Source organism: Lynx rufus, unplaced genomic scaffold (assembly GCF_022079265.1).
Source record: "Lynx rufus isolate CCGP_SWC_20201006 ecotype Redwood Valley unplaced genomic scaffold, mLynRuf1.p SCAF_1, whole genome shotgun sequence".
NCBI classification, from domain to species: Eukaryota; Metazoa; Chordata; class Mammalia; order Carnivora; family Felidae; genus Lynx; species Lynx rufus.
The window spans coordinates 67,322,128-67,347,143 of record NW_025814823.1 but is presented as its reverse complement, the minus strand read 5'-3'; the positions used below and the strand labels follow the sequence as shown (position 1 = coordinate 67,347,143).

At 42.7% G+C, this 25,016-nt stretch overlaps 1 protein-coding gene across 3 annotated transcripts in view; it reads left to right on the top strand.

The window, feature by feature from the left end:
- Positions 1 to 25,016, top strand: part of ABCC4 (ATP binding cassette subfamily C member 4) — a 264,706-nt gene that overhangs the window by 61,474 nt on the left and 178,216 nt on the right. For 2 of the 3 annotated variants that reach the window (XM_047081091.1, XM_047081080.1), the window contains exons 5-7: positions 21,472 to 21,561; positions 22,869 to 23,032; positions 24,390 to 24,515. In XM_047081091.1, the coding sequence (XP_046937047.1) occupies positions 21,472 to 21,561; positions 22,869 to 23,032; positions 24,390 to 24,515 (380 nt within the window). Of the gene's footprint in view, positions 1 to 1,624; positions 1,697 to 21,471; positions 21,562 to 22,868; positions 23,033 to 24,389; positions 24,516 to 25,016 lie in introns of those variants that run through there. The other variant, XM_047081094.1, reaches the window with a different exon arrangement.

The following is a 25,016-nucleotide window of genomic DNA, read 5'->3' as shown; positions in this document are numbered from 1 at the left end:
CCGTGAAAACCTTAAACATGGAAGTCAGGTTTGAGGTGATATTTCAGTCCAACAGAGCTCTGCTGCGCAGGTTAGTTGTCGTTCACCTGTTTTTCTTCCTCTTCTCACTAACTTTGGAAGGTTACCTTTGGGAAATCCGATCTGACCTGGCACATTTGCTTACCTGGATGTAAACATCTCTCAAAGGTGTTAATTTGCTGGCTTGATTATCCTAAAAGGATTGTCCCCTTACAAAGAGGGTTAAACCAGTAGGCGTAACCTGAAATTCCAGAAAGGTGGGAAACACCAATTTCTAGAATCCTGCTAGGTGAAGACATAGACATTTCAGCAGCTCTGAAAGCCTTCTGTGAACATTTGTGCCTTAGGCTCAGGCCCCACCTCCTGATCCCCGTCCTGGGAGAACACCAGGTTGGGTGTTGTCACTAGAGTGGCTATAGTTTATAATAGTGAAGGGTGTTGAGGGATGTATCGTATATATAAATGACTTGTCATTTGTCTACCTTTGCACAGCTTTGGTACAATTACTCTTTAGGAGCTTTGAGATTTTTTTTTTTTTAAGATTTTATTTTTAAGCAATCTCTACACCCAGTGTGGGGCTCAAATTCACAACCCCGAGATCAAGAGTTGTATGAGCTCAGGAGCAGGCATTGATTGATTGTGGTAAAATATGCATGACATAAAAACTTCCCATTTTAGCTTTTTATGTGACATTAAGTACATTCACATTGTTGTGTGGCCATCCCCACTATTCATCTCCAGAACTTATCTTCCCAGACTGAAATTCTGTACACACTAAACACTGAACTCCCCAGGCCCCTCCCCCACAGCCATCACCTTTTTACTTCCTGTCCCTAACCCTAACCCCTGGTCTAGGTACCTCCTGTAAGTAGATTCATGCAGTATTTGTCATCTTGTGTCTGGCTTATGTCAGATAGCGTAATGCCGTCAAGGTTTATCCGTATTGTCAGAATTTTACTCCTTTTTAAGGCTGGATACTATTCCGTTGTATGGATGTACCACATTTTGTTTCCCCATTCATCTGTCAGCATTTGGGAGATTTGTCTCCATCTCTTGGTGATTGTGGATACTGCTGCTGTGAACGTGGGTCTACAAATACCTCTTCAAGTCTGTACTGGCAGTTTTTTCCGGTACATTCCCAAAAGTGGAATTGCTGGGCTATAGGCTTAATCTTTTTGAGGAACTGCCGTGCTCTCTTCTGCGGTGGCCGCATCATTTTACGTTCCCACTTGATCATTGATTTTTCTCTTAAATTTGATTAAATTAAGAGGAGTTTTTATGAACTATGACATGTTGCTTGGATTAGTGTTTCCAGTTGGTGGTCTGTAGAAACAGCCCATGGTGGTCTGTTGAGGTTCCTCAAATTTCTAGGGCATTTTTTTCAGAACTTTGTAGCAAGTCATGGGATTGTGCAACACGGGCTGTGTTTTTGTAAAGTCACCAGATTGGCGTGAAGAACACAGGTTCCTGACCTTAGTGGTGTTTTGAACATTATACTTCATCATTTTAGAAAGTCCCTGCCAGTCACGAGTCATTTTCCCAGCATGGATTGCTATTACCTCTATGGTGGGACTAGTGGTTTACTTACCGTCTTTGTTCTTGGCCAAGACACAGAAAAGCAGGACATGTCCAGCTTCAAATATCTAGGGGCTACTTCCTCAGCTGAGAACACAGGAGGGTAGGTGCCAGGCTGGGGGGAGGATGGTACCTTCAGACGAGGTGTGCACGGATCAGAGGACAGTCTCCAGCCCCGTCACTAGTGGGGATGGATCTCTCATTTGCCAGCCTGACCTTGGCTTCAGGCCCAGGTGGAAGTGAGCCTGAATGTTATAGGTCTGTAGTCCTGGGGTGGGCAGGATGGGAGTCTCAGTAATCAAGACGGTCTTGGCCTGTGGTACAGAGAGTTTCTTGTATTGCAAAATGCATATGGCACAGAGGTTTTTACTGAAGATCTTTAGTCCGATTGGCTCTGGGTTTCTTGACTTTGTGTCCCTGTTGGTGGTTGGTTTTGCTCTGAATGCCGGGTAAAGCCAGAGCTGGCACTTTTTGAGTTCATGGATGTTGTTTTTTGCTACTTGCTTCCTGGTGCAGACTTCTTACAGAATTGGATCGGTTTGACCATATTTCTTCTTGTGGCTAAAGTCTTGTCTTCACTTTTTTAGTTACCCCAAAGGATGATTTGTGAGAGAGTATTTTTCTTCGTTTGAACTTCTAGGATGAGCTGATTCCCTGCAAATATCCTAGTTTCCTTTTATCCTCTATCGTGGATCTGTCTTGCCAGAATTTATATACAGTCAATCCTCATTATTCACAGACCCCGTAGTTTGCAAACTTGCCTACTTGCTAAAATTTATATGTAATCCCCAAATCAGTACTCGAAGCTCTTTCATGGTCATTTGTGGGTATGCACACAGTTGCTAAAATTTTGAGTCACTAGCTGTCATACTGTAAATAAGTACCTTTTCACAGTCTATTTATATTTAGTGCCTGTTTTCTGCACTTTTGTCCTTTTTGTTGGTGATTTTGCTGTTCAACATCGCCTCACATAGAGTGTGGAAGTGCTGTCTAATGTTCCTGAGCACATGAAGGCTGTGATGTGCCTTGTAGAGAAAATGTGGCACATACTGCAGGAAAATGCCTGTCTTAGATAAGCTTGGTTCAGGTATGAGTTGTGCTTTTGGCGTGAGTCCAATGTTAATGAGTCCACAACGGACAGTAAATACGGTGTCATTAAACAGAAACACACAACATACAGTTATGTGTGTATTGATGATAAAAATGTTATCAAAGGCTGGCAGGAACCCAAGTCTGTGTTTTCCCAGGAGCAATTAGTATTCACCAATTCATGGTCACAGTGACTTTATAGCACACACCTACCACGGATAAGGAGAGTGGACTACTGACATTTATGCAGTGCATCTCACGGGAGGGACATCTGTAGAGCAATCTTCTATGTAGAGAAATAATTTTACTTACCCCAAGTGTATTTTTAGTCATTTAAGTGGTATAGCTGTGTTTTTAGAATTCTGTAATTTGGAGAAAAAGACATGCTTCTTGTATCTATACTACTTAGATCACATAGTCTTTCTCAGTGGACTCTTCCCCTTTCTTCTGATCTTTTCCCTTAAGACCCTCTTCTCTTGACCATTTTACTTCTTCTTTCTAGACCCTTCTCCAGCTCAGCCGTATTGTAAGATCAGCAGTCAGGACATCAGGCATACTTTATTATAGACTCTGAGAAGGAAGTAGAAGGGGACCGGCCAGAGGCAGAGTCAGCTTGCTGACTTCTCCTGAGCAGAGTCTGCAAGAAATGGAGCTGGAGTTAAAAAACAAAAACCCTGTGCAGCAGAGTGTACTGGTTGTGAGAAGGGAAGGGTCCACCCCACCTGTTCACCTCCCCCTGAATTCACTCTCTACACTGTGCAAAGTTAGTCGGCATGTCAGCCACATGGTGTCATGTCCACAGTTCTCAGACAGAACTTTGTTTTGTTTTTACTTAAAGCTAATTTTGCTTCAGTATAGACACCCTGCGTTTTGCTTTATATTTAGGCTGGATAATACGAGATTGCAGATATTCAACTGTTGAGGGCTTAATAAACAGCAATTTCATATGGCTCAATCCAGTATTTTGCCTATTAGTCTGTGGTTACATTTTCTTTCTGAAAATGTCTACGGGCTAGCGTCCTGAGAATACGGTCATAGTGAAACTGCAGTATTAATGGAAATAGAGCATTCCTAAGAAGTATATTTGGTTGGAATTTCTGTTTCTCTTTGTAACCTTCTGACAAAATTAGAATGAGGTAGTAATGCATCTTACATTGTTTAACACTTTAAAATCTTTTAAACATATTTCCCCCTCCATTTTCCCCCTTGGATATAAACTTGAGTTGGACCTGTGCATTTTGTGAAAGAAAAGTTCATCTCTAGGGGCGATTTGTCAGTGTTGTAGTTGGCTAGGGAAGAGCAGTGTATCCTCACCAAGACTTGGTATTGTCAGTATTTTTAATTTTAGTTATTCATGGGTATGTGTAATAGTATCTCATTATGGTTTTGGTCTTCACTTCATTGTTGAGTAATGATGCTCAGTATCTTTTTATGTGCTTCTTTGCTGTTCGTGAATCTTTTCTGTGAAGTATCTATGCAAGCGTTTGCCCCTTCTCTTTTATAGTGGGGTTTTCGTCTTGATGAATTGTGTGAGTTCTGTATATGCAGGAGGCTAGTCATTTGCCAGATGTATAAATTGCCAACATTTTCTTTCAACCTGTGGCTTGCTTTTTTATTTACCTAATAATATCTTTTAAGGAATGGAAAGTTTTTGATGAAATCCTGTTTATCAGTTTTTGTGTGTGTTTTTTTTTTTTTTATGGTTATCGTTGCTTATATTCTGTCTGAGAAACCTTTGTGTTTTATTCTGGGTGTTTTATGGTTTTAGATTTAGATTTTGGTTTGCATTCATAGTGTATTAATTTTTATATATAATGTAAGGTAGGGGTTGAATTTTATTTAATTTTGATATAAATATTTAGTTTCTGCACAATTTATTGAAAAAATTACCCTTTGGCTCTTTGAATTTAATTGGAAACTTTGTCAAAGATTAAATGACTATATGTGAATCTGTTTCTGGATTCTTATTCTATTCTGTTGATGTATAGGTCTATCCTTTCTCCAAAATGAAATTCTCTTGATTACTGTAGCTTTATAATACATCTTGAAATCAAGTAGTGTAAGCCCCCATCTTGTTCTATTTTGGTTACTTTGGTTATTCTAAGTCTTGTGTTTTCATAGAGGTTTTAGAGTCAAAAGATGCTATTTGGATATACATTGGAATTGCACCAAATTTTGTAGATCATTTAGAGAGAATGGGTGTCTAAATATTAGTTTTCCAAAACATGAGTGTGGTATATCTCTTTAAAAATTTTTTTAAAAATGTGTATTATTTATTTTTGAGAGAGAGAGACAAGGACAGAGTATGAGCAGGGGAGGGGCAGAGAAAGAGGGAGACACAGAATCTCAAGCAGGCTCCAAGCACAGAGACTGACTGGGGCTCCAACTCACGAACTCTGAGATCATGACCTGAGCCGAAGTCGAATGCTTAACCAACTGGGCCACCCAGGCGCCTTGGTATATCTCTTTATTTAGATGTTCTTTAACTTCTTTTGACCATATCTTATAGTTGTCAGTATTGAGGTCTTTAGATCCTTCATTTAATTTATTCCTTAGTATTTTATGGGTTTTTTTTTTGGGTATTATAAATGGTATTTTTAATTTTCATTTTCCACTTCTTATATAGAAGTACAACTGACTACACACACACGCGCGCGCGCACACACACACACACACATTTTTTGCTTTGTTTCCTGAGACCTTGCTAAGCCCCATTTAATTGTAAATTTTTGGGTAGATTGATTAGGATGTCTATATAGATAATTATGTTATCTTTGAATAGAGACAATGAGAGCAAGAGATTAAACATTCTCAACTGTGAGAGGTTGTCCATTTTCCTCTTTAGTCATGAAGTTTCTGCATCCTGACTTTTGAAGTCTCTCTTTAGCTTTGTTGGCATTTCAAATTGAGTTGTAATTAATTAACCTTCACCACCATACACTGTTGTTACTTATGCTTTAAATATTCATTTCTTCAGAATTTAAAAGAAAAGGAACTATCATTTTTATTTATCTGTCTAATTACCATTCTACTGCTTTTTGTTCCTTCACTGCCAAGTTTCCATTTGGTAGGATTTCTTTTCCACCTGAAAAAAAACATCCTTTAGCATTTCTTAAGAATAGGTCTACAAGTGATGAATTCTCAGTTTTTGTTTATCTAAAAATCTGTTTTTCTCCCTTGTTTCTGAAGGATATGCTGGCTGGATATTGTATTCTGGATTGATAGTTCTTTTATCCCTTTTAAGTATGTTAAGGGTATTGTTCATTGTCATCCGGCCTCCATTGTTTCTGATGCGAGTCATTCCTCTTTTGTGTCTTTGTTTTCCTCCTTGTTTCTGTTTTCTCTGGCAGGCTTTAACATTTTATTTTATTTTTTAATTGATTTTTCAGGAGAGTGCTACCTAGGTGTAATTTTCTTTGTATTTATGCCTCTTGGGGTTTGCTGAGCATTTTGATCTTTAATGTGGTTCTTTTTTTTAAAAAGTTGAGAAATATTTGGTGATTATATCTTTTTTTTTTTCTAAGTTTATTTTGAGAGAGAGAGAAAGTGTGAGTGGGGGAGGAGCAGAGAGAGGAGATAGAGAATCCCACGCAGGCTCTATACTGTCAGTGCAGAGCCCGATTTGGGGCTTGAACTCACAAACCATGAGATCATGACATGAGCCAAAGTTGGATGCTTAACCAACTGAGCTACCCAGGTGCCCCAAGGCCATTATATCTTTTAAAATACTCTCCTTCTCCTCTTTTTTTTTTTTTTAATATTTTATTGTTTTTGAAAGAGAGAGAGAGAGAGTGTGAGCACAAGCAGGGGAGGAAGAGAGAGAGAGAGAGAGAGAGAGGGAGAGGGAGACACAGAACCTGAAGCAGGCTTCAGGCTCCGACCTGTCAGCGCAGAGCCTGATGTGGGGCTTGAACTCACAAACCATGAGATCATGACCCGAGCTGAAGTTGGACACTTAACTGACTTAAGTCAAGCACCCCTAAAATATTCTCTTCTGATCTGTTCTCATTTTTTTCCCTTTCTTTTTAATTTTTCTCTCTGTTCTTCAGATTGGGTAGTTTTCTATTGATCAACCTGACTACTTTGTCTTTTATCTTCAAACTGTCACTAAGCCCAGTTTTTTTTTTTTTTCCCTTCCAGTTTTGTACTTTTCAGTTACAGAACGTCCACTTAGCTCTTTTTTAGAGTTTGTGTTTTTCTGTGGAGAATCTGTTTATTCCTACTTCTTTTCAATTCTTTGAACATACTTCCCTTCAACTCTTTAAACATAAAATTTTAAAAAATCCATGGGGCGCCTGAGTGGCGCAGTTAAGCGTCTGACTTCAGCTCAGGTCACGATCTCGCGGTCCGTGGGTTCGAGCCCCGCGTCGGGCTCTGTGCTGACGGCTCAGAGCCTGGAGCCTGCTTCCGATTCTGTGTCTCCCTCTCTCTCTGCCCCTCCCCCATTCATGCTCTGTCTCTCTCTGTCCCAAAAATAAATAAACGTTGAAAAAAAAATTAAAAAAAAAAATCCAATGCCTGGGTCAACTTGGGTTTGTTTTTATTCTTATTTATATATTTTGCTTTTTATTATGAAGACTGCTTTGCTTCTTCCTGTGGGTTACATTTTCCTGTTTTGTTTGTTTATTTTATTTTTTGCATGTCTAAGACTTAAGATTTATTGGACATCATGAATGCTACGGTATAAGTCTATATTCTGATAGTCTTTGAGAATGTTGAATTTTGCATTAATATGTCACTTAGTGGCTGATCTCTTTGAACTTGGGTAGGCTTGATTTATGCTTTGTTAAGCTTACATTTTTGGAAATTCTATGGTGTTTTCTCTTAAGCGTCTCCAAGTTGGTGGGTCTCAACCTTCAAGCTCTGTGTCCTTTGTGGGTCCTTGTTAGGCCTCTGTATCTTTTCTTTCTTTCTTTCTTTCTTTCTTTCTTTCTTTCTTTCTTTCTTTCTTTCTTTCTTTCTTTCTTTCTTTCTTTCTTTTGCCTCTGTATCTTTTCTAGGATGAGTCTAGAGCAAATCTGCTTTGTGGAAGAGATTCTCAACTTCATTACTGCATTTAGGGCTGTGTAATTTTTTATTGGGTGGGGAATGAAGGGAAGCTCATGCGTGTAGGATGTTGAACAGGAACTGTGGCCTCTACCCACTTGATGTCAGCAGCATCTTTCTAGTTGTAACAGCTAGTAAGGTCTTCAGACGTTGCCAGATGCCCCCTGGGGGCAGGGGATTAGGACCAAAATTGCCCCAGTTGAGAATCACTGCTCCAGAGTGGTCTTTAATTCTGAGACCTGTTCTTTCTGGTGTGTCAGCTGCATACCAGCCTTGTTCATGATACGAAGGTTTCTCCACTCTGGCTGGGCAAGAACTCCAGTGCCCTAACTTGACCTTCGAGTATCCGTGTTCTGCTTGCTATTCTTTGCATCAGCTCTCTGGCGACCTGGGCCTTTGTAGCCCATCCCTCAGCTAAGGCCTTCCAGCAGCACCCCTTCCTCGCCCTGCCCCAGGACTTTGGGGACCCTTTCATTGATCCTCAAAGAATCTGACCTCTGACTCCTCAGCTCAGTGGGGCTGCTGCACTGTTGGACTTGAGCCCACTGCCACGGTTGAAAAATGGTCTCCCGGCTGAGAGCCAAGACAGCGGTAGTGTTTACCTCTTGAGTGTTTCTTCTCTCAGGGATCAGTCTTGCACTGCCTGTTATCTGGAGCCTGGAAACATAATTTTGCCCAGTCATGTAGCTGCGTATGGCAGAGGTGGGGGCTGGTCCCCTGTCAGTTACTCAGCCATTTGTCAGAGCAGCTGTCTGCTCACGGCTTTTAATAGCTGGATGTTTATGGGCCTTGCAGCTGGGAGCTGTGTGAACACTGCAGGGCACGGTTAGGATCCCCTGGACGACATACCTGTTCAGCTTCCTTGCCAAGCAGATCAAGGGTGAGGCAGACATATGCTAGGCTGCGGGTCACTAAATTCTGTTATGAGTCATCTTTGTGCTTAACAAAAAACTCTCCAACCTGGGCTTAACCCCAGACCTACTCCCTCAGGATTAAGAGAATCCCTGGAAATCTGTATATTTAATCTGCGCCCCAGGGATTCTTACCATTAGGAAAATTGAGGAATCATTGTACTCCAGAAGGTGAAGGAAACGAGGGGCAGGGCAGCAGGGGCAGGGCAGGGCAGCGCAGCGGTAGATGGCCCGGGGGTGGGGTGGGCGAGGCAGGGGGAGCCTTCTTGGCACGTGAACAGGCAGCATGAATGTCTCCATTCCTTTCCCCGGGATTTATGCTAAAAACAGGACTTGATACTTAAGTTTTAAAAATCCAGTTTAATTTTTAAATTTTGATGTTGGTTGGGGCGTCTGGGTGGCTCAGTTCATGAAGTGTCCAACTGTAGCTCAGGTCATGATCTCACAGCTCTTGAGTTCATGCCCTGCGTCGGGCTCTGTGCTGACAGCTTGGAGCCTGGAACCTGCTTCAGATTCTGTGTCTGCCCCTCCCTCCTTCCCTCACTCACGTGCTCTCTCTTTCTCTCTCAAAAATAAATAAATGTTAAAAAAAGTTACCAAAAGATTTTTTTATGTTCTGAAAATGTTTTTATTTCTTTGTTATTTTAAGGTATTTCTGTAGGTTTAGAGTTTTGGTTTTAGACCACGTTTTTCCCAGGTATTCAAAGGTAATCACTTTTGATTGATTGATTTTTTTATTTTTAAGTAATCTCTGTACCCAAGGTGGGCTTGAACTCACAACCCTGAGATCAAGAGTCACATGCTCTGCGGGGCACCTGGGTGGCTCTGTTAAGCTTTCGACTCTTGGTTTCAGCTCAGGTCATGAGCCCCACGTGGGCTCTGTGGGTTTGAGCCCCACGTCTGGCTCTGTGCTGACAGTTCAGAGCCTGCTTAGGATTGTGTCTCTACCCCTCCTCCCCTCCCCCCCCCCAAATAAATAAATAAAGTTAAAAGAGTCACATGCTCTAATGACTGAGCCAGCTAGTGCCCCTCATTTTGTTTTTTATTTTTTATTTTTTATCTTTATGCTTTACTTATTTTTGGGGGGTGGAGAGAGGCAGAGAGAGAGAGGGAGACACAGAATCTGAGACAGCCTCCAGGCTCTGGCTGTCAGGGCAGAGCCCAACACAGGGCTTGAACTCACGATCCGTGAGATCATGACCTGAGCCAAAGTGCGATGCTTAACCGACTGAGCCACCCAGGCACCCCTCATTTTGGTTTTTAAATGTTTAGTTGTGGTCAAATACACATGACTTAAAATCGACCACATTTACCATTTTTGAGTGTACAAGTCAGTGGCCTTAAGTACATTCACATCCTTGTGCAGACATCACCACTGTCCACCTCTGGAACTCTTTTCTTCTTATAAAACTGAAACTCCGTACCCATTAGATCAGTTTCTCATTTCCCTCCCCCCAGCCCCTGGCGACCACCATTCTACTTCCTGTCTCCAGGAAACTGACTTCTTAGGTACCTCATGTGAGTGGAATCATGCAGGATGGGCCCATGAGTGACTGGCTTATTTCACTTAACACAATGTCTTCAAGGTTAACATCATTTTTTTTTTGAACAGGTGCAAGTCCTACATTTACTCAGTGTTCATTGAAACAATGACAGTTCACCCTGATCCTCAGCAGTGGTGATAAACTTTCAGTTGCCTGTGGAGGAAAAGGAAGGCATTTCAAAGAAGACTGTACCCCTCTCTGGTTCCCTGTGCAGAGCAAGCAGCTCTGTCTTGGTTATGTGTTGAAGACCTTGTCTCCTCCCTTCTCCTCCCTCTGGGACTCATTAGTTGAACTGACCGGGTTATTTTCTTTGGTATCTCTGAGACTTAGCAGCTGTTGGTACCTGGCTGCTATTGGTTACACCCCTTGCCAGTGAGTAGGAGAGTGTGGAATTGGGTTGAGAGTGTGATGGGTTGCTTTGTGAGGGAGCATTTTCTTGCTCTGCGCACTTTTCCATTAGTCGCTTTGTGTGTACTGGTGATAGATAACAAGGCATTGCTGCTTTTAGTAAGTTTGGTTTTCAAAATGTATGCTGTGAAAGTCATGATTTAGACCGTATCTCCTCTCATCTTTCTCCTGCACGGATTGACTCCCTTCCTGAAAGCTTCGAGCATGGTGTTTACGAGTGAATGAGTAATACAACTAGTTTTGTGACCTTACAGAAGTGTGCAGTGTTGCTTAGGTGTGCTGTATATCCAACTTCCTTAAGCTCTGTACTTTGATAAATATAAAACATTAGAGAAAAGGAAAATCCTGTTTGTAAAACACTCTCATTTTGACAGTAAAATTATGCACCATGGATGAGTTTGTAGAGGGCATATCACTTCCCTCCTGTACTTTTGGTCTGAAGGAAGGCACATGATGAGCAAAATTTAGAAGCTTCTTTATAGACAAAAGAGTTCTAATTCTAAGTATAGTTGCCATAAAAGACTTAGCATATGGGGGCGCCTGGGTGGCTCAGTCAGTTAAGCGTCTGACTTGGGCTCGGGCCATGATCTTGTGGTTTGTGGGTTCAAGCCCCACGTCGGACTCTGTGCTGACAGCTCAGAGCCTGGAGCCTGCTTCGGATTCTGTGCCTCCCTCTCTGTCTGCTTCTCCCCTGCTCATGCTCTCTCTCTCTCTCAGAAATAAATGAACATTAAAAACGAATTAAAAAAAAAAGAGACCTAGTGTATGGCCTCACGTATAAATTTTTAAGACTAAGCATGCCACTTTTCAGAAGATGGTCTATGCTCACATTTTTTGTTATAATTTTTAGAAACAGAAAAGTGTATTAAAAGATATTTTTAAAAGTTGATAGAATTTTTTTCTTCCATTGGGAATGTACTTCATTTTTATTTTCTCATTAAGATAGTCTCTCCTCTAACCCTAAAGTGCGTGTTTGTAACTGTGTGTGTGTGTGTGTGTGTGTGTGTGTGTGTGTGTGTGTGTGTGTTTGCTTTCCTTTCTCTCCTAGTTACTGGGTTTTTCATGCTCACTGTATTGTTACTTCTTCCTGCTGCCCCACCAGCTCACCTTTGGCACAACTCTTTGTGCTGCTTGTCTCTCTCTTCTCCTCTCTTGTTTAGGAAACCAGTCACATGGCGCTTCTCTTTCAAAGCAAGAAATTGGTGATGGAAGGGTGTGAGTTGGGGGGAGTCTTTCATTATCTGGGGACGTGACCTCACTTTGAACACACTACCATAATTAATATAGCCTTACACATTCGGGGACTCATGGCCATTAGGGGTGATGAAGTCAGGGAATGTGGAGTCGGTCTGACCTCAGAGCAAATATCCCAGGCCCCCAAGTGGTTCTTGGGTTCCACAGTGGGGCCCTTGTGCTCAGGTCTTGTGAAGTCTGTACGTGTCTTTCTGGCCTCTGGACTCCAGTAGGTCACCATGGTCGAATGAAAAAGAAAAGGCCAGTGGAGCTAAAAGAAAGCTAAATGCCAAGGCTTGCCGAGAGCTTTCTGTATAGGTGAGCTGGTATGTGTGCCAGCCATGGAAAACCAGGCAGGAAGAGAAATAAAAGGCAGTGGAGCTCTCAGATTATAGACAGCAGCAGCTTGTTGATTTTGTGTGCACTTTGGTTTCCATTTCCTTGAATCTGTTTTCTTCTACAGAACCCCATGGGTTCATGGGGACGGAGAATATTAGGCTATCCCTGGGTCCTCCTCTCAGAAATGGAGTTTAATCTCTAGATTATGTCATCATGAAAGTCGGTGGGGCAGCATACTAAGCAACTCCAGGAAACAATATTGGAAAAACACAGGGAACCTTCTGCTTCAGATGAGCTCAGCATACTCCTTGCACTAGCTTGTTGTGATACCCAGTGTACCTGGAAACCACATCACCTGGTAGGCCCAGCTCTGCCGAAGGGCCACGAACCAGGAAGTAAACCCCAAATGCGACAGAGGTGATACAAGTACTTGATTTTTTGTTCTGCAATTCCTTTAGGTTCCTCCTCAGAGCCAATTTACTGTGATTTTTCCTTAAAACATTACAAAGCTGTATCCTAGTTTGGAAAGAGCGGTAGGTACTGGTGAGATGGTCCACTGAAGGGAAGCCTGGCAGCGGGGAACAGAACGGATTTGTGACGTATGCAAAACTCCAAAGGCTTGGCCATTTGGGGCGGTCGGTTGGAAGAGTGTCCTCCACACGTACTGAGGATTATTGACGTTGGGTAGGAGTCAAGTTGGTGATGAGGAATCTGTATCATGAGGAGGTGAACTACAGTTTCTGCTTTGAAGGACAATTAGAGAAGTGATAGTTAGATGTCCATACTTGGGTTTTGTGTTTCATTTGTACTGATGAACATAATTGAGAAAGAAGAAACTGTATTTTTCACACGAATGACGAATATTACTTGATTTATTATGTTTTTTTAAATTTTTTATTTTTAGTTTTTAAATTTACTTTAGAGGGAGAGAGAGGGAGAGAATCCCAAGCAGGCTCCATGCTGTCAGTGCAGAGCCTGATACAGGGTTGGAACCCATGAAGTGTGAGATTGTGATTTGAGCTGAAATTAAGAGTCACATGCTCAACCGACTGAGCTACCCAGGCACGCGCTTGCTCCATCCTTCCTCCCTTCCCTTCCCTCCCTTGCTTCCCTTGCTTCCTTCCTTCCTTCCTTTCAAGTATTTATTTACTTATTTTTGGGGGAGAGAGAGAGAGAGAGAGAGAGACAGCATAAGCAGGGGGTGAGGGGCAGAGAGAGAGGGGAACAAAGGATCTGAAGCAGGCTCTGCACACACAGCACAGAGCCCAATTTGAGTCTCGAACTCAGGAACAGTGAGATCATGACCTGAGCTGAAGGCAGATGCTTAACTGACTGAGCCACCCAGGCACCCCACCCCTTGACTTATTTTTAAAAAATTGATGAAAATTAATGTTCTCGCCCAGATTATACGGTTGCCTTACACTCCAGATGTATTTTCACGCCCACCCAGGGAAGGAACCAGCTGTAAACAGATGCGTGCTCACATGTAGTTTGCATTCCGCAGTTGGCAGTGTTGTTTCTAATGGCCACACATATTCTAGCATAACCGATAATTAGATGGTTTTCCAGTTGTTTATATTAACAGATGTAGTGACCAAACCAATTAGATGGTTTTCCAGTTGTTTATATTAACAGATGTCAGTGAATGTGACCAAAGTGAAACCTTTGGAGACATCCTTAATTTTTCAGGGTATATACATCTCAAGGCTTTTGAATGCCAGATTTCCTTCCAGAGTTGGTAACTCTTTACAGTCTCTCTGGTGAAATGAGATGGCCCCACACCCTTGACAAAGATTGGATGTTCTGGTTATTATTATTTTTTTTGTCTTTGCCACACTTCCAGTTTCTAGATGAAAAATTATACTGCTCTGTTCTTTTAATTTACATGTCTGAGTCAGAATGAATTTGAGTATTTGCAAATTTTCATTAGCCATTTGTTTCCCATAGTGAATTTCCTGCACATATTCCTTGTCTCCCTTTTTTAAATTGGTAGACTTTTATAATTCTTTTTTTTTTTTTTTTCAACGTTTCTTTATTTTTGGGACAGAGAGAGGCAGAGCATGAACGGGGGAGGGGCAGAGAGAGAGGGAGACACAGAATCGGAAACAGGCTCCAGGCTCTGAGCCATCAGCCCAGAGCCCGACGCGGGTCTTGAACTCACGGACCGCGAGATCGTGACCTGGCTGAAGTCGGACGCTTAACCGACTGCGCCACCCAGGCGCCCCTAGACTTTTATAATTCTTTTAAAAATTTTTTTTTTCAACGTTTATTTATTTTTGGGACAGAGAGAGACAGAGCATGAACGGGGGAGGGGCAGAGAGAGAGGGAGACACAGAATTGGAAACAGGCTCCAGGCTCTGAGCCATCAGCCCAGAGCCCGATGCGGGGCTCGAACTCACGCACCGCGAGATCGTGACCTGGCTGAAGTCGGACGCTTAACCGACTGCGCCACCCAGGCGCCCCATAGACTTTTATAATTCTTAATGATACTAGGAGTTCTTGATTTATTATGATACTATTCTTGGGTCCAGAAGATAGACTGAGACTGCAAATACTGATCGTGGTTTCTTTTGTTTGCCTTCTATTGCTCTTATGGTGGAACTATTTTGTTTTCACAAGGGAAACAAATTTAACCAAATAGTATCCTCTTATAACCTGTCAACTTAAGGAAATGTGGAACCAAAACATTAGCAGAATGATGACGCATTAGTACACATTAATTTGTACATTGTTTTTCTCTACACCGGATATGAACTGTTTTTAAACTATAATGCATACAATTTATCAGAAACAAACTTCAGTTTTCTACATTACGAAGAAGAGTGGTAATTTTGCTTCATTAGAAGAAAAAATACAGTGTTCTCTGTGAGGCATGAATATGCTCAGCTTATTTTCTCATCTGCAAAATAAGGGATAATTTTTCCTTTGTAAGGTTGTTTCCTTTTTTTTTTTGAGAGAAAGGGTGCAAGTGAGCGAGGGACAGAGAGAGAGAGAATCCCAGGAGGGGCAGAGAGAGAGAGAAGTGGGGCTTACTCAGGTGCCCAAGATCATTTCCTATTCAATTGTCTGGGTTATAGTAGGTGCTCATTAAAAGGTGGCTGTTTTTATGATGCTGCTGATTGTAAATGAATATGACAGGGTCTGTGCACTCAGTGAGCCGGTAGTTCCAGGGCGGGGGGTGGGGGGCAACACACAGATCTTTGATTACACTAGATGCTCTTCTGGAGGTATGAACAGAGGGGTGTGTGTGTGTGTGTGTGTGTGTGTGTGTGTGTGTGTGTGTGTTCGTTCGTTCCTGTTTCTTTGGTCTCAGTCAGAATCTTTGATCATCAATTTTATACATTTCTTTCTTTTAATGTAAAACATTTAAAGCTAGAAGTTTCCTCTAAGGCTTGCTTACCTGTATCTTTACAGGTTATAATGTGGTATATTTTCACTTTCATTTATTTAAAAATAATTCTGATTTCTCTTATGGGGTCTTCTTTGCCACATAGCTATTTAGAAATATGTTGTTAATTCTCAAATATTTGGGGTTTTTAGAGCTATCTTAGTGATTTCTAATTTAATTTTTTTGATATCGGAGAACATTCTGTGGAACATTTTTGTGTTTAGACATTTATTGAGATTTATATACCAGCCCCGGCATATAGGGTCTATGTTGAGAAATATCCAACGTGTACTTGAGAAAACTGTCCTGCAGTTGTTGGGTGTGGTGTTCCACAAACGTCAGTTAGATTAAGGTGGTTACTAGTGTTGTTCACATCTTCTGTAGCCTTACTCTTTTTTTTTTTTTTGGTCTACTTTTATCAGTTACTGAGAAAAGGATGTTGAGATCTATGATTGTGTGTTTTCTGATTTTTCTCTGTAGTTCTGTTTTTGTCTCATATATGTTGAAACTATAATTTGATCCATACACATTTAGGTGTGGTGAATTGACTTTATCATTATGATATGTTCCTTTTAATCTCTGGTCATATTCCTTGTCTCAAAGTCTGTGTTGTCTATATTAATAGAGCCACACCGCATTCATTGTACCCATTGTTTGCATGGCATATCTTTTTTATCCTTTTCACTTTCAACCTGTTCGTATATTTAAAGTATATCTCCTTTACACAGCAACTTAGGTCGGTCCTTTATTAATCTGTTGTGACAATTTCTGGCTTTTAATTTTTTTGTTTTTAACATTTATTCCATTTTTTTTTTTTTTTTTTTGAGAGACAGAGAGCATGAGTCGGGGGGAGGGGCAGAGAGAGAGGGAGTCACAGAATTGTAAGCAGGCTCCAGGCCCTGAGCTGTCAGCACAGAGCCGGACGCGGGGCCTGAACTCACAAACCGTGAGATCACGACCTGAGCTGAAGTCCGACGCTTAACTGACTGAGCCACCACCCAGGTGCCCCTCATCAGATATATTTTAGTATTCCATTTTGATTCCTTTATTGGCTTTTTAGCAGTATCTCTTGTGTTTTTAGTGTTGACTTAGGGATTCAAATAGGCTTCTTAGCTTGTCACTGTCTGTATAGTCCTACTGTTGGACTACTTTACCTAAAATGTAAGAAACATGCAAGCATAAAACTCTGCTACTCTTGGGGCGCCTGGGTGGCGCAGTCGGTTAAGCGTCCGACTTCGGCCAGGTCACGATCTCGCGGTCCGTGAGTTCGAGCCCCGCATCGGGCTCTGGGCTGATGGCTCAGAGCCTGGAGCCTGTTTCCGATTCTGTGTCTCCCTCTCTCTCTGCCCCTCCCCCGTTCATGCTCTGTCTCTCTCTGTCCCAAAAATAAATAAACGTTGAAAAAAAAAAATTTAAAAAAAAAAAAAACTCTGCTACTCTTCCTCATTCACTGTGCTATTGGTGTGAATGTATTTCACCTCTACGTATACCATGGAGTGTTACCATTTTTTGCTTTAAGCAGCCAGTTGTCTTTCAAATAAATTGAAAGGAGATTTTTAATCTTTTATGTCTACCTGCCTTTTTGCCAGTTTGGTTTCTCTTTATTCCTTATGGTACATCTGAGTTTTTGTCTGTTTGGCACCAGTTCCCTTTAGGTTGAAGACTTTCTTTTATAATTTCTTAAAGTTTCGTTTGGCTGGTGATAAATTCTCAGACTTTATTTGAAGATGTCTTAATTTCACTGTCATCGTTTGAAGTACATTTGTGTTGCCTATAGAATTCAGTTATTGTTTCCAGTCTGTTAGCTCTCGATAGATGTTCCACTGTTTGTGTCCATTGTTTCGGATGTCGGCATCACTTGATTGTTTCTGTGTGTGTAATGTGTTATTTTTCTTGGCTCCTTTCATGACTTTGTCTTACTTTCTGGCTTTTAGCAGTTTGTGATGTGCCTAGGGAAAAGTCTTTTTTTTTTTTTTTTAATGCTTCTTGGGGTTTGCTAAGATTCTTATGTATGAAAATGAATATTTTCTACCAGACTTGGAAAAATTTCAGCCATTATTCTTCAAATATTGTTTTCTTCCCAGGGTGCCTGGGTGGCTCAATTGGTTAAGCGTCTGACTATTGATTTTGGCTCAGGTCACGATCTCACAGTTTGGGAGTTTGAGCCCTGCATCAGGCTCTACACTGTCAGTGTGGAGCCTGCTTGGGATTCTCTCTGTCTCCCTCTCTCTGTGCCCCTCCCCTGCTTTCTCTCTTTCAAAAAAAAAAAAATTAATAAACTTAAAAAAATTTTTTTTCTTCCCTATTTTGTCATCCTCTTCCAGGACTGCCAATTACATGTGTTTCATTCCTTATTATTGCCCCACTGAACCTTCAAGCTTTTTTTTTTTCTTCAATTTCTTTCTGCCTTTTCTTCTATTTTTCAGATTGTAATCTAAAAGGGTTGATGAATCTGGGAAGAGATCAGTGGAAATTTTCTGGTACTAAAATTGTCTAGTGAATGTTTCATATTGCTCCTTTTTATTTATTTATTTATTTATTTATTTATTTATTTTTTTTTTAATGTGTATTTATTTTTGAGACAGAGAGAGACAGAGCATGAACAGGGGAGGGGCAGAGAGAGAGGGAGACACAGAATCTGAAACAGGCTCCAGGCTCTGAGCTGTCAGCACAGAGCCTGACGCGGGGCTCGAACTCACGGACCGTGAGATCGTGACCTGAGCTGAAGTCGGACGCTTAACCGACTGAGCCACCCGACGCCCCTGAAGTCGGATTCTTAACCGACCAAGCCACCCAGGCGCCCCCATATTGCTCCTTTTGATAGTGCTCATTTCTCTCCTAAAATTACCCATTCTAATTCCCTTGTTATAACCAGGTTTTCCTTTAAGTCCTTGGACATAATTTATAATAGTTGTTTTCTAGTTCTCATCTCTAATTCCTAAATCTGGATCATGTCAGGCTCTACTTCCATTGCCTGTGTTCTTTCTCCTTGATAATGGGTCACTTTTTCTTCTTTGCCTGTATAATAACTATTTACTGTGTTGGATACTGTGGGAGATAACATGATAGGGAGTTTTGACTAAAGGGTATTGATTGAGCTTTTTTCTTCTAAGCGATTCCTGACAGGTCAGTCCTGTATCTCTCTATCTACCTGTGTAACTATCCACCTTCCTACTCTAGGTACCTGTGTATCCGTCTAAAATGGTTTCCATTTTAGATGAAGTCCAGGTACGTGGCTCTTACTCTAGAGTATGATCTTAATTACTAAGGCATGGCCCTCCTGGTGTCTAAATGGAGTATTTGAGGTGCTTATGAAGATCGTTTTATTCTGGTTGGGCAGAAACTCTGTGACCCCCGGCATGACCTCTGGAGTCTCTCTTGAGCCCACAGCTACCCCCCGCTCCTCTGCTAAATCCCTACAGAAACTTCTGGGGCCTACCCTTCTGCCACCTGGCTTGCAAATTCCAGACGTTTCTGCAACTTGAAACAGCTGCCTCTTCCTCCTTGGCACAGGGAAACTGCAGTTCTGCTGGCAAATGCCCCCAGGCAGGAAGCCGGCTGTCCCGGGGCTCTGCTCTGGTGTTTCCCTTCTCTCGGCGCACAGGGTCCTGTGGCGCCCGTGGTTCCTGCCTGAAACAGTGGCCTCCTATGTTCCGTCCAGTTTCTTAGATTTACGGGTGGGGGTGTGGGGGGGGGCGGGAGTCCGGGACCAACCATTCTTTCAGGGGTGGAGGCAGCCTCCACCCAAGCAGTTTGCTTGGAAGGTGTGTCTTCCTCATTACCAACATTAATGACACTCCACTGTTTTTTTTTGTCCTAGTCAGAGTGTGACTGCTTTTCTTTGGACAGATGATTAATTTCTGTGTTGGCTGCAGTGTTGTCCTTAACTTATGGGTGCTTTTGTTCCGGAGCCAGCCTTTGGTCTGTTACTGTACCTGGTCACAGACATAACTGAATGACAAGTTGTCCTGATGGCCCGCTGAGAAGAGCTTGGTCTTTTGCACAAATTGTCATCTGCACCCTCTTACCTGTGGTCCTCGTTGTCGGTGACAGTCTGTCCGTGATGATTCTAATTGGGTACAGTAGTCTTGAGAAGTTTTGAAAACGATCAGTCAAAAAAAGTTTTTTTTAACGTTTACTTATTTTTGAGAGACAGAGCGTGAGTAGAGGAGGGGCAGAGAGAGAGAGGGAGACACAGAATCCAAAGCAGGCTCTAGGCTCCAGGCTCCAAGCTGTCAGCATAGAGCCCAACGTGGGGCTCGAACTCACGAGCTGTGAGATCATGACCTGAGCTGAAGTTGGATGTGTAACCGGCTGAGCCACCCAGGCTCCCTGAAGATGATCAGTTTTAGAATCAGTTTTATGTGCTATTGACTTACTTTAATTGTTAAAATTAGTTATCATGTATCTACTTCCATTGTGTATCTTCTACATGAGGGATTCACATGTATTTGTATGTAAAATTGGCTTTAAAAATACTTTCAAATGAGCCTTCGATAATTAAGGCACTGAGGTTTATTTCTTCCTGTAGGGGCATTTCTTTCTTTTTTCTTTATAGTTGGGGGGGGGGGCTGTGTTTTTTGTGACTGATGTACTTATATTTATGTAACACTTTTTATTTTCCAAAGTGTCTTCCCTTATATCTGGCCCTTCCTTTCCATTCACATTCACACAGCCCTAGCACACCGTCTTTTTACCCTTGCCTGGACCATCAGTGGTTCCTAATCCTCCCTTCTTATAAGAGTCTCCTGGCCAGTGACTTCTACAGCTGAATCTTCCTAGAGTTGCGTTTCTTGCTCTAATGTAAAAAGACATTTCCTGCTCCATTCTGTTTTCCAGACATTAGCTGCTTTCCATTCTACTTTTCTAGCCGGATTTCAGGTACTCTTTACTCAGCTGCTTCTACATTTCTCTTCGCTGACTGCATGCTGTTCCTTCCAGTCACAGTGTTCTTCCCTTCTCTCCATAGTTTCTCCTCCCCATTGTCCAGGGTCTGTCCTGCCCACAGTGTCACTCAATGGAAACTGTCGCCAGTTCCCTGTGCTGCTGTCGTTACTGTCCATTTCACGCTTGAATTACCGGTGCTTGTCCATATCACGTCCTATCTCTAAACAGGGAACGCGCCTCCTCAGTCACCCTATCTACTGGAGCACTTGGTGTCCTCCACGTAGTGGATAAAGAGTATCTGGGGGCGCCTGGGTGGCGCAGTCGGTTAAGCGTCCGACTTCAGCCAGGTCACAATCTCGCGGTCCGCGAGTTCGAGCCCCGCGTCGGGCTCTGGGCTGATGGCTCAGAGCCTGGAGCCTGTTTCCGATTCTGTGTCTCCCTCTCTCTCTGCCCCTCCCCTGTTCATGCTCTGTCTCTCTCTGTCCCGAAAATAAATAAACGTTGAAAAAAAAAAATTAAAAAAAAAAAAAAAAGAAAGAGTATCTGGCATCCCACTCATAGGGACCCTGGGGTCTGTCCAGGCAGCATCTGGGCTTATTTACATTTCCAGAACCAGGAGACTTAAGACCCAGACGTTGCATGCAGAATTAAGGACTGGTTCCAGATTTCTAGCTAGTCCGTCTCCTAATTTCTGTCCTTAGCCTCTTCACTCTTGTAGAATGTGGCTCAAAATTACTTTAGTTGACTCCTGAGGACATATCCTTCTGTACTTGGGGCTTGTCCAAACTCATCAAAACTGGTCTGGGGGAGTTGGCTTCTGCCTCCGTTGCTCTCGTTGATCCTCCAGGGACGTGGCTGCCACCACGTTAGTCGAAGGCTGACCCCAGGTCCCTAGAGCCCTGCTGTCACAGGTCATCCTGCTCTCCCGACGTCACGCAAGACCCCATAAAAATACACTCCATGTTCCTAGTTCTCTGAGTGTGGCTTAGTATCACTGTAGGAGTATAATTCTCCATTCCCGTCTCTGTGCCAGGCACTTCGCCTTAGTAACAAGGCCATGGGAAAGACTACTACCGGCCAGATCGTCAATCTGCTGTCCAATGACGTGAACAAGTTTGACCAGGTAAGCTGCCCCTGAGGGGGCCTCTTTCCTTCCCACCCCTTACTCGGTTTAACTTACTGGAGTTTCTGGTGCCGGTTTTGGGTGTAGGCCAGACTTCTGTTGGGGACAAAGACGAGGATACTTTTTATCCGCGTCTCATTTCTTCTGTGTGCAACTTAGCTATGATAATATGTGTGGTCCGGCAGGTAAGAGTTCTGTTTGCTTAATGTGTTTACAGCATACTTACTTGAAGACTTCATAAGCAGACAGCAGTGTTCTTGTCCCGCTTGGTTAAAGGGTCCTAATAGTCCTTCAGGAGTGGGGCTTCTGAGCACACTGTGTTGGTATTGCTGAATTGTCTTCCTCCCTCTCTGGATGTTGACCTTCTGCTGGACAGGGATTGTTCTGGGCCTTCTAGAGTGCTTGCTACATAGGAAGTCTTTGATTAAAAAATGCCACATGGGTGATCCCTAGCCAGAAACAAACTGTTCTTCTGTATCCCACCGTGTTGCATTTACATTTACCTTATGAATATATCACACTTTCTGGGGCATCGTAGCTGCTGGTTGGATCTGTATGGCACTAGACCACTTCTCTTTCAATTATGCATTCATCAAACATGAACTAAGGTTCCTATTCAGTTTCAGGGATGAATAAGGCTTAGTTTCTGCCCTGGGGAAGCACAGCCTATCAGGGAGAGAAATGAGCAAGTAATTACTAGAGAGCATGGTAGGTACCGTAATACAGGTTTTTGTGAGGTCCTGGGGAGCCCAAGGGAGGTGGGGCTGAATTTTGTAGTAGAGGAAATTTGGGGGAACCCTGGGCCCATGCGTGGGGTAGACAGAATTGAAATCTTCCTTCTTTTTTTGGTTTAATTTTTAATGTTTATTTATTTTGAGAGAGAGAGAGTGTACACGTGCGTGTAGACAAGTCGGGGAGGGGCAGAGAGAAGGAGAGAGAATCCCAAGCAGGCTCCGCACCATCAGAGCAGAGCCTGACACGGGGCTCAAACTCGCGAACTGCGAGATGATGATCTGAGCTGAGATTAAGAGTTGGACGCTTAATGGACTGAGCCACCGGGGCGCCCCTTGAAATCTTCCTTCTAGTACTGGTGGTCGTGTTCTCCCTGGATGTCCCTGAAGCCTTCCCTGTGTCCTGGAACAGCTTCGTCTGGGGCGGATACTTGGGATCTTGGCGTTAGCAGGTTTAAAACCCACTGTGATCATTTCTGTGTAGGTTCCTGACTGTTCTTTGAGAGCAGATTGTTTCTGTCCTCACTGGTTTTGTGTTTCTTTAGTCCTAAGAAAGCTTTGTCTTTTTCTTTTAAGGTGACCATATTCTTACACTTTCTGTGGGTAGGGCCACTGCAGGCCATAGCAGTGACTGCCTTGCTCTGGATGGAAATAGGAATATCCTGTCTGGCCGGGATGGCAGTTCTAATTATTCTTCTGCCCTTGCAAAGCTGCATCGGGAAGTTGTTTTCATCACTCCGGTAAGAGAAACACTGGTTCAAAAAATAGGTAATGTGTATTTGTTAATATCCATGGTCTGCTCCATGCTTTTTTTTTTTTTTTTAAAGTTTATTTTGAGAGTGAGAGAGTATAAGAGAGCAGTGGAAGGGGCAGAGAGAGAGGCAGAGAGAATCTCAAGCAGGCTCTGTGCTGTCAGCACAGAGCCCGACTCGGGGCTCGATCTCAGGAACTGTGAGATCATGACCTGAGCCAAGATCAGGAGTTGGATGCTTAATCAGCTGAGCTACCCAGGCACCCCTGGCCCCTGCTTTTGTTCAAAAGCCAAACAAATGTCTTCTGTGATCTCTCTTTTGTGTGGGCTGTTCAGGCTTGGCCAGTGGAGGCTCCAGCTTTAGGCTGGAAAGGTGAAGACATCCACTGGCTCCTCCTGGCCAGCTTTTTGGGCACCGTGCCTTGTAAGTAGTGTCTTCAAGCAAAATTTACATATGATGATGTTATTTAAACATGTATTAAATAATGCGACAATTTAAATGTCTATTTAGAGGCCCAGTTCTGGCTGCGTATATTTTTGTTACGCTTGTGTTAGAGCTGTTTCCAGGTGTGTATGTGTGTGCCTTGTTTATAATTCAGCGTGTCCACTAAATTTTATAAGCTCCCCAAGGGCAACGCCAACCTCAGTTATATCTTTATACGTCCCACAGTCCTAGCAGCATACATGATAGAAAAGTGGCTGGTGATGCAGAGCTTACTGGGGGTGAAGCAGGTGCCAGAGGACTGGGAGAGGGTCACGGTCAAGGTTGTCAGGTAGATGATGAGGAGCTATTTGAAGCGCATTGAGTTCTTCTGTGTCTTTACCGGTGGTGTTTTCTCTATTTGAAATTTTCTTTCCCCTCTTAGCCATGGAGATATATTCTTTATCCTTTGGGTCCTGTTCCAAAACTGCTGGGACTCTGAAGCTTTTCTTGCTCTCCCCCTCGCCCAGTAGAATCAACAGCTCTTTCTTTTCCGCTCTGAAGCACTTTATTACCATGTTATTATACTGCAGCCAACTGTATTATTGTTGTTAGATTCAGGCGCCTTTCTGCCTTCCCTACCCACTCATGACCTCCCAGAACAGATGGTTTGTATCTGACTCTCTCTGATGTCTTCCTTAGCCAATGTTGTAAGTTCTCCAAAAGACTTCTTGAATTGGGATGAATTGTTGACTTCCTAACTGAAGTTTTTTTCCATTTGTATTTTGAGTAGGAACTGCCTCTGCTGTCTGGGCAGAGTTGCTGTAGGGAAGCATTTGATCCCTGGTCTCTGACTGTGCCAGCTGCTGATAAGCAAAGTGGGGCTGTGATGGCTGTTATTCATCTCTCACGTCTGTCCCCTTAGGAATAAGACTGCGACTTTCACAGACGTCAGGATCAGGACCATGAATGAAGTTATCACTGGCATAAGAATAATAAAAATGTATGCTTGGGAAAAGTCATTTGCAGACCTTGTCACCAGTTTGAGAAGGTAAAGTTTCTGTGTATTTCACATCACGTTTCTATACTTTTCGATCTCCTGCTTTCACCGAATTGTTTGACAAGTCTCAATGAAGTTTTCACATTAAAATGTGAATTTAGGGGCACCTGGGTGGCTCAGTCGGTTAAGTGTCTGACTTCTGCTCAGGTCACAATCTCACAGCTTGTGAGTTCGAGCCCCACGTTGGGCTCTGTGCTGACAGCTCAGAGCCTGGAGCCTGCTTTGGATTTTGTGTCTCCCTCTCTTTCTGCCCCTCCCCCTCTCGCACTCTGTCTCTCTCTCTCAAAAATAAACATTAAAAAATATATTTTTTTTAAATGTGAACTTAAATACTATACACCCCACCCTGTGCTTCTGCTACTCCAAAAACAAAATTTCGAATGTCTCTTAATACCCCAGATTCCAAACCAGCCATGATGGTAGTATTTGCAAATATGACATTTACACTGACGCTATAATTTGTGCGAATGTAGCACAAATAGGAAAATTATA